Source organism: Protobothrops mucrosquamatus, unplaced genomic scaffold (genome assembly GCF_001527695.2).
Source record: "Protobothrops mucrosquamatus isolate PMUCROS unplaced genomic scaffold, P.Mucros_1.0 scaffold_202, whole genome shotgun sequence".
In the NCBI taxonomy this organism is placed as follows: domain Eukaryota; kingdom Metazoa; phylum Chordata; class Lepidosauria; order Squamata; family Viperidae; genus Protobothrops; species Protobothrops mucrosquamatus.
The window spans coordinates 91,809-107,271 of NW_015386278.1; the positions used below are offsets into that span (position 1 = coordinate 91,809).

The 15,463-nt window shown below is 38.1% G+C and overlaps 1 protein-coding gene across 1 annotated transcript in view; it reads right to left on the minus strand.

Moving 5' to 3' along the window:
- Positions 1-11: 11 nt before the first annotated feature.
- The window catches only part of AVEN (apoptosis and caspase activation inhibitor), a 126,413-nt gene continuing 110,961 nt past the window's right edge, over positions 12-15,463 (minus strand). The window contains exons 3-6 of the mRNA XM_015825758.1: positions 14,360-14,430; positions 8,983-9,078; positions 6,428-6,776; positions 12-764 (exon numbers count right to left, since the gene is read on the minus strand). Of these exons, the coding sequence (XP_015681244.1) occupies positions 646-764; positions 6,428-6,776; positions 8,983-9,078; positions 14,360-14,430 (635 nt within the window). The 3' untranslated portion in view covers positions 12-645. The remainder of the gene's footprint in view (positions 765-6,427; positions 6,777-8,982; positions 9,079-14,359; positions 14,431-15,463) is intronic.

A 15,463-nucleotide genomic window follows, 5' to 3' on the forward strand; every position in this document is an offset into this window, starting at 1 on the left:
GAAAGATTTTAAGTATTCAGTGCTTAAAATTTTCAAGTATTTTATTGTCTCTAAAATCTAAGTGCCTTAACTCTTTCCAGATTCAGCTATGCAAAATACTTTTTTTTAAATGTTAGTCTTTTAGATTGACATTTTTGTTATATGACTGTGTTGCTTTCTGGTCTTATTGTATGACATGAAATTTAGTCATATACTTGTTACAAAACTGCTTACTACATGCAGCTGGTTTAAAAATTTGTCTTACAACTGAACAGAATTAAACTAGTGATTAGTTGCAATGTTAATGTATTTTTTCTTCAAATAAAAATATGTACTACAATAAAGAATTTGCAAAACAAAACTCAATGTCATATTTCATTGTGTTATTTGTGTCATACCAAGACATATACTATAATTGCACTTGCAAATGTAATTTATTTTATTTCACAGACTCTAAATAGGCTTTTATACATTTACAACTTCAAATTAATATTGTTACATCTCTGAAGGCAATGAAATCCAGAACACTGCAAATACACAAATAGCGTTTTTAAGCCTCAGGTTCCGCCAGTCACCAGATTAAATATTTGTAAACATTTTTTACAATTAGGAATTGTCATCTTAAATTATTTTTCACACACTTGTATGATAAACAAAATATAGCTTTTAGGAGATCATGCTATCTAACCAATCCTCAAGTTGCTCTTCAGTAACATTTTTGGAAGTAGCTTCCGGCGGTTGAGATGTTGAGCAAATTTCTTCAGCTCTATCTGGTTCTAAGTGATCTGACAAAAGAAAAGAAAGTTAAATAATAATACTTTTATAAAGAAAAGGCAAGGAAAATGATAAATATTCTGAGTGTTAGCTACAAAACAGTGCCGTTATGATTTCATCTTAGTTCTCAAATCATTTAGGAATATACAAAAATACAACCTGGAAACCAAACATTTGTTATTTACCAAGTTCTAGCATGTGGAAGCTTCACTTGCACAGCACAAACTCAGTAACTCCACCCTTTCCTGTAATCAAAGGTGCCTTTTAATGTTCCTGTTCCAGTGCCTGCTTTCCCATTGGCTGGATCCTTCCTACCATTAGCCCCAGTGACTTCTAGACTTTTCCTGCATAGGAATAATTGATAAAACTGGAAACTTTTATCAGGAACCTGATTGGCTTGCAGTGTTGCTAATCAATCTAGCCGACTGTGCGACGAACTGTAATAATAATAATACTGCTTGAAAATCCAGACAAAAGGAGAGAATGCAAATAAATCTCAAATGACAAATTCAAAGGTGCAGAATTTCAAGGATACTACTGATAATGTTTCGTTGATCCTAGAAATGATTGTTGGTGGATTTTATTCCTTTCTTATTTAAATTTTCAAAATGTCTGGTAATTGAGGATCTTTGGACAGTTTACAATAAAACATGAACACAGCAAAAATATGTATGCATATTCAGAAAGCTGGAACGAACATATAGCTTTGAATTTTTCAACATTAGCAACAGCCTGGTAAACAATACTATGTGTGAAATAGCCTTAGCAATATTTCATACTGTAGCTATTAGTGAAAGTGCAGACACGGCTATCATATAATTATATGATATTCAACTTTCAGTTTAGACACTTATAGTCTGCAGATTATCAAAAACTTGGTGGAATATTACATCTGCAAAGCTGTGGTGTTATTGCAACATTTTTTGCAATCAGAGTTCTCGTCTAACTGAATGATGCTGAGCAAATTATATAGCAGCACAACTAAATCCAGAAACATTATACTTGTATCCTCAAGATTTAAGGATGTATGAAAAGAGGGAAAACTGATAAAAGTTATCATGCTCTAAGAACTACCTGCACAGTTTTCTATTGATTATGTGTATGCACATGTGCGCACGCGTACACACATACACAGATTTCATGAAGTGAATGCTTCTGAATGTGAATCAATGATTTTCAGACCTAAATCTTACTTTGTAAAATAAGGTAACAATCCAACAATCCATAAGAATTCAATTTCTAACAACTGCTACAAAAACTTAAAAAGTTACAAGTCCTGATGTTTGCTAGGGCTGCTTCATTATTCAAGTTGCTTCATAAATGCAGCCTGATACTTCCTGAAACATATCCTCTGGCACACAGTAAATTAAATAATAGGATATTATTTTGATGATTCATTTTCATTGAGTGAAAAAAGTTAAGATTCTTTTATATGAGAACTTGCAAGAAAATAATCAAGTGGATACTAATTCCATAATTACTTTTATAAATATTCAGTTTGCTCAACTGTCAGATAGGTTTCCAGAGAATGAAGTTCAAAATTGATCTACTTTTGACTATACAGCAACAAAACAGTGTAATTTCAGGCGTGGCATTAAGCAGATCAAATTTTCTTATGTTCCAAATACAAAGACTTTCTTATTGAAAATACTGTTACAGTCAATCAGTACCATGACTTAAAATATTAGAGTAGGTAAAAATCATCAGAAACAAATTAGTCTCAAGTTATCTGGATTTGGTTTTGCATATCAGAACCAACTGTCTCATAATTGGTGGGATATTCCTAGAATCCAGAGCAGACTATAAGAGTGATTTCAATTTAATGCATGCTTTAGAAAACAAATTATGGAATAGTTTACAATTAATTTATTTGGTTGTACTTAACTCTCTCTGTAAGAGTTATCAAACTGATGGAGGATTGAATAATCAGGGTTGAGCTTATTCTGTCTGGGCAAATGCTAAAATTTGCAGGAAAAATAATGAAGTATGTTAAACATTTTTCTCTGAAGTCTTTCAGACACCAGTTTTCTTAACCTTGGTAACATTAAGATGTATTCCTCAGCCAGCTGTGATTGGCTGGGGAATTCTGGAAATTGAAGTCTGCATATCTAACATTGCTAAGGTTGAGAAACAGTGCACTAGCCTCAGGCCCAATAAATAGGCAGGCAAGAATGCATATAGTATACCTTATTTTAGCTTCATGTGCATTTATTAATATTGTAAAATTATCTTCATCACAAATATTTTAGCAATCTATATTATTTGAATTATGCTTGGTTGCAGTCACGCAACAGTGCACATCTTTGAACCCTAGTTCACAAAATGACACTAAAGAAATGTTTGCATCACAGCCTATCCAATATGAAAGACAACACTGCCCTCTAAGCATCCGTTTGCTGCTGTAATTTATTAAATGCTGGACTTAATTTAGGTTTTTGCCCTAACCTATAATGCTTTTAGGTTAAAAGAGTAGCGATCAGAAAAACATTCCATGAACTGCAATTACCAGACTTTTCTTTCACACTGCATTATCATTAAGAAATTTTAAAGATCACGAGGTAAGCCAGAATCAGCATCTTGACTACTTGGTTGATACCGTCAAATAGTTTTTGATTCCTAGAGATCATGTAGATAATCTTCTCCAGATCTATATATGTATAATTGAGAAATGTTGCCAAATCCTTTTCCCGATTAATATAAAGTGTGGCATGCATCAATCTCTCTAAAAAAATTAGTTTTCCTGTAATTTTATTCCATTCTATTGAAAAACAAGTTTCTATTTGTACTTTTCCTATAAAACATTATGGGAGATTGAAACTTTCTTTTTCTTAATCTTATTCTAGATCTGGGGATCAGTCCAGATTTAAGTGATTCAGACCACATCAGACTCTTACAATTTCAAATTGAATTTAGAGTAAGATATGTATGTATGTATGTATGTTTTTGCATTCCCAGATGCAGGTGTAAAACATTTACCAATAATTTAGAATGTGTGAATAGACTAGAATATTTAACTCAAAAATACAATGTGAAATTGGAAAATAATTTAGCATATCATCCTAAATTCACTTTTTAAGAAAAAAAACCAGTAACTATTTCCCACAAACCTTATTTTTTTGTTTTTGCTATGTGTTTCTTCTTTTATATGAAACTTAAAAATAGTTTCAGAATTTATTCTGGACAGTTTTGCCAGAATAGGGCTAAATAAAAGGTATAAAATTAGTGAGTCACATAAGGGCTTTACTCTCTCAACTATAAAGTGTGACCTGTTCTTTTTTTTTAACCATAGCTAGAATATCTATTTTGCATTCGTTCCCACTCGCATTTGTATTCTCACAATTCCCACTCTATATCCTATTTTTTTCCAATAATATACAGGCAGTCCTCGACTTACAACAGTTCATTTAGTGACCGTTCAAAGTTACAATGGCACTGAAAAATGTGACCTATTTATGTTCTTCACAGTTACGACCTTTGCAGCATTCCCATGATCATGTGATCAGAATTCAGATGCTTGGCAACTGGTTCATATTTATGACTTGCTGTGTTCCAAGGTCATGTGATCATCTTTTACAACCTTCTGCTAAGCAAAGTCAATGGGGAAGCCGGATTCACTTAACAACCGGGTTACTAACTTATCAACTGCAATTATTCACTTAACAACTGTGGCAAGAAAGGTTGTAAAATAGGGCAAAACTCACTTAACAAATGTCTCACTTAACCACAGAAATTTTGGGCTCAATTGTGGTCGTAAGTCGAGGACTACCTGTAATTCGATAATCTTCGTTGTACTGATTTTAAAATATGGAAGGCTTCAAAAATATGTTTCAGTGAAGAAGTATGTTTAACTGTTCAGCTTAAGCAGACACAGAAGCCAGCTCATAATGGAACTTAAATCATGTTGGCATCAAAACCTTTCTGCTTTAAATGTATTCAGTTTTACACTCCTCTTATTTTCCAAATTAATGTAATCTATGTAATTTATACAATACAACAACGACAACAGCAATGAACACCCCATTGTGAAACCTAAAAGGCCATATTGAAGACAAATCATCCTAGAGAAAATCTAGTTAGGTGGTTGCTAAGAATTGAATCCAACTTGACAGCATCTAACAATATTAATAGGTACACAAGGGAACAACAGATTCTCATGTAACTGCATAGAGGGGGTAAATAGAGGAGGATTCAGAAAACAGACACAAATAGAGGATGCTTAGAGATAATTTCTGAAACAGTGATGGACTACAGCAAAATGATTTGTGACAAGAATGCTGGGGGAAATATAACTTCAGCCAAGGAATACACTGTAACACCTGGTGCTCTCTCATCACTAGAAAAGGCAGGTTCATCCACATGATACACTAACGTGGTTCTAGTTAATAGCCATCTGCAGAGCCCTAACCTGAATATTTTATTGCTTCGTTCTAAAGTACTATCTCCTATTGAAGTCTAGCATGTGCTCTGAAATGGGACTATGAACGATGAACCAAGAACTTATTTCTGCTAGATCACTATGGTCCATTTTCAGTAAAGGAAGATCTCCATCTACTTTTTCAGATAGGAAGAGAGTCAGTTTGGTCTAGTGATTAAGGTACCAGTCTAGAAAGTGAGAGATTATGAGTTCTAATCCCACCTGACCTTCGTTTTACTACTTGGAGGACCCTTAAGAGGTTGGCAATTGGAGTGCCTAAATGTAAAACCAATGTGCTCAAGTGGAAGCTCTTCGAAGATAACAACACACATTATGTGAATGTGGAGAGACACAGAGCCCAGCCCATCAGCTGGTAAATTGGTTACTACCAGAAACATGTACCGATAATGATTTATTTTTGGCCGACAGAGCCAAGAAAGTAGCTTCATTCTGGCATTTAAAGTTTGATCTAGACACAGAAGAAGAACCTTAGACACGAAAACTGACTAGGTGACTTTGGGCCAGTCCTACCCACCTCACAGGGTTGTTGTTGTGTGGAAACTAGGAGGAAGAAGTTATTTTAGATAGGTTTGATAGCTTGAGTTATTCATAAAAATAATATAGGCAGGATAAAATAAAAAAATAATAAATAAAGAGCCAAGTTCATACTCTAGGCTTCTTTTATATAATCTCAATTCACTGTATGGAAAAGAAGAGGCATGATTTTTTTTCAATAGATTAAGCAAGATGATCCATGACATAAGATACACTATACATCAGGGGTCCCCAACTCGTGGGCCACAGCCCACAACTGAGCCGTGGCCTACTGGCCACTGGGCCACGTGACAGGCTGGCCAGTGCATGCACGTGTATGTGTGAACTCATCCCCACTTGTGCTAGTGTCATGGCTGCACGGTGAAAATGGGGCACCACGTGGCCTAAACGGGGGGTGTGCGGCAAAAATGGGGCAGGGCTGAATGTCACATGGGCACTAGTGCCACCCTATTTGCGACACATGCATGCTCGCAGCCCAGTTTGCATGCGCATGCGTAAAATGTTTCCCCGTCCCTTTCCTTCTGATCTGCCAACCAAGAAAGATTGGGGACCTCTGCTATACATGACTGAGATAACAATATATTATCTAGTTAGGTATAATGGCATAAAATGTTTGTGGAAGGAAAAATATTTTACTGATTGCATTGAAAATAATAACAATAATAATTAGAAAAAGACAGGCGAGGAAAAATGCCTAATACTTACCAGTTTCTTCAAAAGTCCTTATCAAATCATCCCCAGATGGCAGGCCATCTGCTACCACTTCCAAAGCAATATTGTTTTCAGGATTAATAGGGGCATCTAATTTCAGGAGCAGATCAAGGTCTTCATCCAAATCATCTATTACTTGATGTAAACTTGAAGGATTTCTCTGAAGAGCCTCTGAAGAAATTCCAGATCCATCTTTATTTGACAAAGTCAAGGGAACAGCAGAATCTTCCTTGGGATAACAGTGTGATCCAACTCTCTTTTGCTGTTGCAATAGATCACCACTTTTCTTGGCCATGTCATGACTTTGCAGCTTAATCTGGGGAAGCGTGACTGGGGTTGCATCCTACAGTGATAAGAAAACAGCCCTAAACAATGGTTGATGCAATAGAACAACTTGGTAACCCAAATTGAAATTTAGCTTCCACCAGGAAAAAAACCCAGTAATACTCATCTATACATACTCACAAACTATGGAAAATAAACTCATACTGTATAGAAGTAAAGGAAAATTGCTCTAAAAAGTACGATTAATATTTAAATATTTTAAGAAGCTCCAGTTTCAGCCTTTTATTTACCAAGATACATGTGCCATAGTATACTGCTCACAAAAATAAAGGGAACGCAAACCCCTTCAGTTCCATGGTAAAATGTTCCCTTTATTTTTGTGAGCAGTATACAGTATAATAACCTGCATAATCTTCTTTCTTACTTTTGCAAGGATTTGCCTACAATCTTTTTATACTTGTGCTTTCTCCTGAAATAAGCCTGAGGTCAGACAAAAAGAACCAGTGGAACCAACAGCCTGCCAGGTCCTTTTCCAACGAAGAGCTTAGAGCAGTGGTGGCGAACCTATGGCACGGGTGCCAGAGGCGGCACTCGAAGCCCTCTCTGTGGGCACACGTGCTGTTGTCCCAGCCTTGCCTCCCCCCGCGACCCCCTCTTCTCCAGCAGCCCCCCTGAAGGAGAGTCGCCCTTGAGCGTGGCCCACGCAGAGCAGCATAGCCAAGGACATGGCAGCCAGGCAGCGTAGACAAGACTCTGCCCTTACATCCCATTGTGCACAGTTGATGCTGCAGGGCGCGGGCAGATGGCGTGACCGCCATAGCGCTGCTGGGCTGTCTGGGGGATCTGCGGTGGGCCCTGGAGGCGGTGAGTGGTCCTGCGGGCAGGCAGGGTAGGGGATGGGGGGATGGAGCGGGGGCGGGGCAGCTTTTGGGCACTCGGTCTCTAAAACGTTCGTCATCACTGGCTTAGAGAAAACCAAATAGTAAGGACAGCTTCCTTTCCCCACTTAGTTTGCAATTTCATCTGATTCCTCAGGAAGCTGAAAAATAATGCCAACAAAATGGGAAGCATTCATTCCTCTGAACAGCACAGACTTTTATGTTGCCTTGACACTGACACTGACCTCCACTAAACACTGCTGAAGATGTTACCTCGCCTGGTAGTGAAACGTTCGGAAACCAACCCACAAGCTCGGAGAACGAACTTTCACCCACAGATTTTTATTTTACCATTGAAAGATCTGATCAGCTTACAATAATCAAGGACACCAAATTGGTCCATTCAGTAGCAAGGAAAAAAAAGATAGAAGGAAATGTAACTTCCTATAGCCTGCAGTTCACTGACTTGCTGGCTCTCATCAGGCACAGTAGGAGAATCTGTTACTTCATTACAGCACAGAATGCGCCCTAACGGTGGATAAAAAAGCCAGCCACTGCTTTTTAAACAATTAACAGCAGGAAAAGCAATGACATCCAGCCTTGCCATTGTGTGTAAAGGAAGGAATTTGACTTGCAAAACAAATGCAAATTTCTCTGCTACAATCACAGAAGTGACTTTTGAGTTGGAACAAGAAAAAAATGAGCAACATCAATATCGGAGTCGCTTTAGGCAATCCTTCAGGAGAACAAAACAGGTTTGAGTTCTTATATTGCTGGCTTTTATCTAACCTGGAATGATTTTTCTAGCACTAGACATACCGTAAACTTACCCAACAGCTACGTTAATTCACATAACTTCTTCTCAGTCTACCTGAATATTTTGCTTTTTTCCCCCGCTCCCTTCCCACATTCAGAAGATATTTTATATTAATGATGCTACCAGGAATTATAAACTCTGGGCAAAAGTAATTGTTTTTTATATAGGTCTGCATAGCAGCTGCACTGCTGAACTAGATCCACTACATAATGGACAAGATCAAAGGAAGGATTACTGTAAAGATCAGTAAGAACAGGAAAGAAATGTTCTCTGCGATGCTGATAACAAGAGTAAGTGTGTGTGTGTGTGTGGGGCAAAGGAGGTGTGTGTCAAAATCCGAAGTAACAAAACTAGAACGAGCAAGTCTTTGGGGATGCTAGTCTTGACCGAAATGCACTTGGCATGTGGAAAACATTTTGTTTTAGAGGAGCTATGAAGCGGAAGAAGTGCTGATAGGAAATTCTGCTGTTTAATAGCATCCTTCCCTTGTGGAGCTGAAGTAGTAACATTAAAATAATATGAGGCTCTTTAATATGGCTTAAGGTATTTTTGAGGAAGTTGGGTATTACCTGTACCAGTTCAGCAGCCATGTTGAGTTTGAGGTGCAGAGGCAGTTCTTCAAGGGCTTGAACCAAGGACTGGCAGTCAACGTACAAGCCTGACAACTGAAAACAGAGTGCATGCACACCAGATTAAAACTGTGTTCATTTTGATCATCAAGTTAGTGCAGTGGTTCTCAACCTTTTTAATGCCGCGACCCCAATCGGTCGTAAGTCGAGGACTAAACCGGTCGTAAGTCAAGGACTACCCAACCGGTCGTAAGTCGAGGACTTTCCCTGCCCGGGAGCGCCGCACATACGTGGTTCCGCCCCCTGCGCCAGCTGAGGCGTAGCTGGCAAGCGGCAGAGACGGAGCAGGCCGACCACCAGCTGGCCCAGCCCAAGGGAGGTAAGGCACCCGCCGGAAAAGGGGAAAAAATGGCGGACAAAAAAAATGGCGGACAGCCTTGCTTGGCGACCCCCATGAAATGGTCGATTGACCCCAAATGGGGTCCCGACCCACAGGTTGAGAACCACTGAGTTAGTGCAACAAAGCCTTTTCTCCTAGGTTAGGGAAGACTAACAGCCATGGGAGTACCTTATTCTTTCAGCGCAAGCAAAGCTATAAGAGATTTTCATTACACTGGATTGGATAACTCATGCACACCTGGTTTCATATACAAACTGAAGCATTAACAAGCAACCATCTCTTACCTTGAACTTAGTAATTTTGACAACATTGATTTCCTTTACATTAGTACAGGTACTGCAATTCTTAGTATTTTCTGAAAGAATATGGCAACAAGCCACTACACACGACAGGCAGAGGCATAGAACTATTATTCCATTTATAAAGAGGATAAAAATCAATGAAATATGCTTCCATTTAATTTTTTTTTTAAAATAGAGGACCATACTTTTTACAAATACTTTTTAAAAACTACTTTTATTGTACTTATTGTTATTTCAGTGGTTCAGATTTCTGCTATTGGTTTTTAATGTGCTACAAATTTCTTGTTTATACTTTGCCTGATACTTCATAGCGCAAAAATGATCGAAATATATTGTTGATGAAATGACTAAATAACCAATCAGAACCTGGACCAATTCAGGAAGCTTGCAGATCTTTATGTCTTTTAAGATTTGTTATTGCTGTTAGCACTGTTTTGAAATTTGCCATAATTTTAAGACCAAAGATACTTGTAGAAAACATTCTAACACTTTATCACTATTTGAAATGACCAAATTATTTTCATTCAAATAATCTGAAAAAATCTGAGTTAATGATACTGTACTGATATCCACTTATGTTGAGCATAAAATAGTAATCATCTGACTCCTTTGAAGTTCACGTTACTTTTCTGAGACAATAGAACATAGAATAATAGAGTTAGAAGGGACCTTGGAGGTCTTCTAGTCCAGGGCTTTTCAACCTTTTCATCCATTGTACCACTTTTAGAATATGGCAACATCCGAGTACCACCAGTCACCTAGCAAGGTGTCAAAAACTTGATGACCAAAAAAAAAAGGTAGTCCTCGACTTACAACAGTTCGCTTAGTGACTGTTCGAAGTTACAATGGCACTGAAAAAAGTGCCCCCCCAAGCCATAGCTGAGCAAGACACCTGCCTGCCCACCCGGCGGCGCTCTTCCTCCTGTCCGAGGTTTTCATTGTTGTGAGAATTTTTGTTGAGGATTGGCAGTGGGGGTGGGGTGGGGGGTGTTTGGTTTTTATCCCCCCTGTCTGCTGGGTGGTTGCAGCAGGTTTTGGTCACTTCGCATGACCCTGGGACACTGTGACTGTCATAAATATGAATCAGTTGCCAAGCATCTGAATGTAAATCACAAGACCCTGGAGATGCTGCAACATTCCAGCTGATCGGCGCTTCTCTGGGCTCAGCAGAAGCACCAGGATCAGCGCCGAGCTCCAGCTGGAGCCTGCCGCTGATCCTGGTGCTTCCACTGAGCCCTGACAGCCCTGCAGCTCCAGCCATCTCTCGCTCAGGCTTGTGCAGTGCTGGTTCAGCTCATTCCCCTCCCCCGCTACCACTTTTCTAGGATGGTCACGTACCACCTGCCAGGTGCCAATGTACCACAGGTGGTACCCGTACCACTGGTTGAAAAGCCCTGTTCTAGTCCAACCTCCTGCTTGAGCAGGAGACCCTATATCATTTCAGATAGTGGTTGTCCAGTCTCTTGTTGAAAGCCTCCAGTGATGGGGCACCAACAAGGCATTCCACTGGCTGATTGTTCTCACATTAGGAAATATCTCCTTAGCTCTAGGTTGCTTCTCTCTTTGATTAGTTTCCATCCATTGCTTCTTGTCTTGCCTTCTGGTACTTTGGAAAATCGGTTAACTCCCTCTTCTTTGTGGCAACCCCTCAAATACTGGAACACTGCTATCATATCTCCCCTAGTCCGTCTTTTCACTATACTAGACATACAATTCCTGCAACTGTTCTTCATATATCTTAGTCTCCAGCCCCCTAATCATTATTGTTGCTCTTTTCTGCACTCTTTCCAGAATTTCAACATCTTTTTTATACTGTGGTGACCAAATAAACAATAAACAAGTCGAGAAAAAGATTTCATGGAACTAAATACAAGAAATTCTTCAAAAGATTCCTCAAAAAATACTGTTTTATAAGATATCCTCCGTTGTGCCATTGGATGTTATATTCTGGATGGAAACAAGGTCACAGTATGATGCCATTTCATCATCTGTCTTCTGTAATGGGCATGACAAATGAGAAAAAGGAAAGCCAAACATGAGACCCAATTGTAAGAAGCAGCCTAGAATCTTCTCTGATTTTGGCACACACATTAGCCTAATACAAAACAAGGGGATAGAAATAATAGAATGCTTTCCTGAGCAGTTGCTGATGTTATTACCAACAGCTGATAAATGTGCAGATGGCATGATAAAGGAAGAGAAATAGATTTCTTTTCTCCATCATCAGTGGATTCATTTCACTTCATTAGAGACTCTCAAAGTAAAGCTGTAATCTAGCAATTTCCTAACTTTAACAGTAAGGCTAGGTTAAAATCAGTAGATAAATCTTTTGTCTCCTCACCTCTTTTTAGTAAATTAGACCTGAAGTTGGAAGACATTATTTATCTGTCCATCTTTCAAAGTCCCTTTCTGTACTTTACTCTGAATTGTGTTTGACAAATCATTTTTGCCTTTTACCCGTCCCTCTTCAACTCTGGTTTTCAGTCATAGAATTTTAGAACACAGATGAGGAATTGGGAAGGTAATCCTTTTTTCTTGTGGTGTGTAAATTATGACCAAATTGATCTTGCCTTATTTTAAAAGCCATCTTAAGATTGAACAATGGTGGGAAAGCTTGCTTTAAGCATGCCTTTTACATACAGATCTCACGAAAAATATATTTCAGAATGCTGATCAACACTAAGGTGGTAGGCAATGTGGCCCAGTGATCTGATCTGGTTTGGATCCTGGGATAAATAGCTGTTATCCATCTCCCAAAATAATTATCAATGCATTTCAGGAGGATGTGGCAAAATCTACTATTGTGTTCAGATGTTTAGTATCTCTTTTTACTACTTCAATGGTAAAGTCCTCTTCTATCAAGACTTAACAGCTAATAGCCATGCCTTTGAACTCTACAATGAATTTTCTGTATCAAACTATGACAGAATTTTATAGTAGACAACTTTCTGCTTACTAAAACCATACAGTATGTGTGGCTGATACAGTCATGTATACAACTTGTACTGTTCCACTCAGTTGCAGATTCAACTATAGTCCACGTCCATTTTTTTTAGATACATACTGTATTGGTTTGTTTGGGCTGATACTAAGATTTAACATGGATGTGGGAGGACTGATTTTAATAGTTTTTATGTAATAGCTGGGTTATTTTACTCTCTTTAGATTTAATAACACTCACTTAGCATTTATAAAGAGCACTTTAAGTGTTCAAAGCACTTTGCATATATTACTTTAATAATCCTTACAAGGTAAGGAAGTAATATAATTCTTATTTTCCTGGGTTGTGTGTGTGAATGTGTGTGTGTTGCATGAAGACTGAGAACAGTAACAATTGCCTACTGTTTTAAGATGATGCCTGAAACAATATTATGCTTTTATCAGTTTTATGGGTATTAAGCAACCCATGCTCCATTGGGTCATGATTTCAGAAAAAAAAAATCCTTACCTAAACAGAGAAACAGAATGACCACAGGTGAGTAAAAAAGCAGAGGGAGCAGGAATTATTTCCAAATCACCTTCCCCATTGAATTTTCTTGTGATAAACTGGTAAGGGAGCATTAGAAATCTTCCTTCCTTCTTCCCTCTTCCCTTCCCTTCCCAGCAGACAGGTAACTTTGAAAATTTGGATCATGTGACTGCAGCAGCATCCAACAGCACTTAAGCAGTCACAACTTTCCCAAATTTCATTTCCTTGGGAGTCGTAGGTCACAGATTTTGCATACATCCTATAAGGTAGTCCATATGCGGTGTTCTTAATTCAAAAATTGCTGTCCTGTCATGATGCACTGATTCAAAAATTGTTGCCCTATGATTTCACTCAATTTTAAAAGTTACAAACATGAGAATTTCAGAAGTATATAGATAAACCTACTATATCTGAAAGACAAAGGCCACTCTTTTGAAGACAGAAAAGTTCACATTCTGGACATAGAGAACCACAGGGCTGAAAGAGGGGTCAAAGAGGCCATCTATGTTAAAAGTGAACAGCCCTCTCTTAACAAATAGGGAGGGATTCAATACCACCTCTCTCCTATCTACAACACAGTCCTTTGTGTTGATTCACTCTGATTCAGGTGACACTGAGGGTACAGGTGAACCCCCAAGTGGCCTCAATGACTCTCAGAGAGCTAACAGCTGATCTTCAGAATGCCAATGAACAAATGGCTGCAAAGAATAGAAACCCTTCCATTCCCCTTCAGTCAGAACTGAAGAAGATTCTTGGATAAGAAGAAAAACATTTTCAAGAAAAGAAAAGAAAAACCAAGAAAGTCCAGTTGCCTTTTGAAAAGCACTTTTGGGGCATAACCTGGATGACTGAGAATCTCCACAGACATAAACCTATTACACTCAGATGATACACAAAAACAACTTTTACTTGCTCCATTATCTGATGAAGAGTTTAAACAAATAATTTTAAAATGCCAAGCAGAAAAACACCAGGATCGAATAGATTTCCTATAGAGAGGTAAAATATTAATAGATCTTTTGGTGTCAAAACTTTGTCAATTGCATCATGAGGTACTTAATAAGGGAATATTACCAGAGATATTATATTGCAATTAAGCAAGAGTTTTAGCAGTATATAGTGTAGATATTTATTAACTGCCATGGAAATAATGAAATTTAAAAAAGATACACAGCAATTTTTAAAGGAAGACTTGTTTTCCATTACCTGCTTTGGGCCAAGGTTTTCTGAAATCCACTCTTTTTCTTCAGTGAATCTGAATTGGGTAAAGGAATCTCCTGAAAACAAAATGACATTTAAGTTGAATAGACACCCATTTATCAGAAATGACTGAGGTTATATTAATGTAAAAAATAAAGCATGAGATACAAATAATTAAAGGCTGCTGGAATTGGGTATGTCTAGTTTCAATGAAGAGAAGGACAAGGGGGGACATGATAGCAGTGTTCCAATATCTCAGGGGCTGCCACAAAGAAGAGGGAGTCAAGCTATTTTCCAAGGCGCCTGAAGGCAGGACAAGAAGCAACGGATGGAAACTAACCAAAGAGAGAAGCAACCTAGAACTAAGGAGAAACTTCCTGACAGTTAGAACAATTAACCAGTAGAACAACCTGCCTCCAGAAGTGGTGAATGCTCCAACACTGGAAGTTTTTAAGAAGAGACTGGACAACCATTTGACTGAAACGGTATAGGGTTTCCTGCCTGAGCAGGGGGTTGGACTAGATGACCTTCAAGGTCCCTTCCAACTTTATTATTATTATTATTATTATTATTTATTATTATTATTATTATTATTATTATTATTAACCACAATTACAAAAATGGTGAGAACATAAGGTGTTGCTAAAAGTAAGGACCAGTCAGCAGAATAAGAGTTATAGTTCAGCCTCTTATTATGCTTCCAGATTCCCTGTTTATTATCTTTCAGACTGTAAGAAAGCACATGTGGGACAGTCCGTGTTACAAACAAACTGGAAACTCCTTCTCTTAGACTTAGAGCCTCTAAGGTAAAATAGATTTTGCAAAATGTAGGGCACACTGCACACTTTATGCAGCATCCAGTAAGAATCAAAACTGGCATTTACCTAATTCAGAGAAATAGTTTTTATTCTGTTTGAAGAAAACTTCATCAGTTAGAGGTGTGTACTAAAGGCAAGCTTGTATTCAGGTTTTCGTACTTCTAAAACTAGCATTGTTTAATTTGAACACTTCCAGCATGCCGGGTATTGGTTCAGGTCTAAAGCAAAACCTTGCTTCAGAAAACCTGCTGAATCATTCTCCCTGTTAACGATCAGAGGGAACTGGACTGCT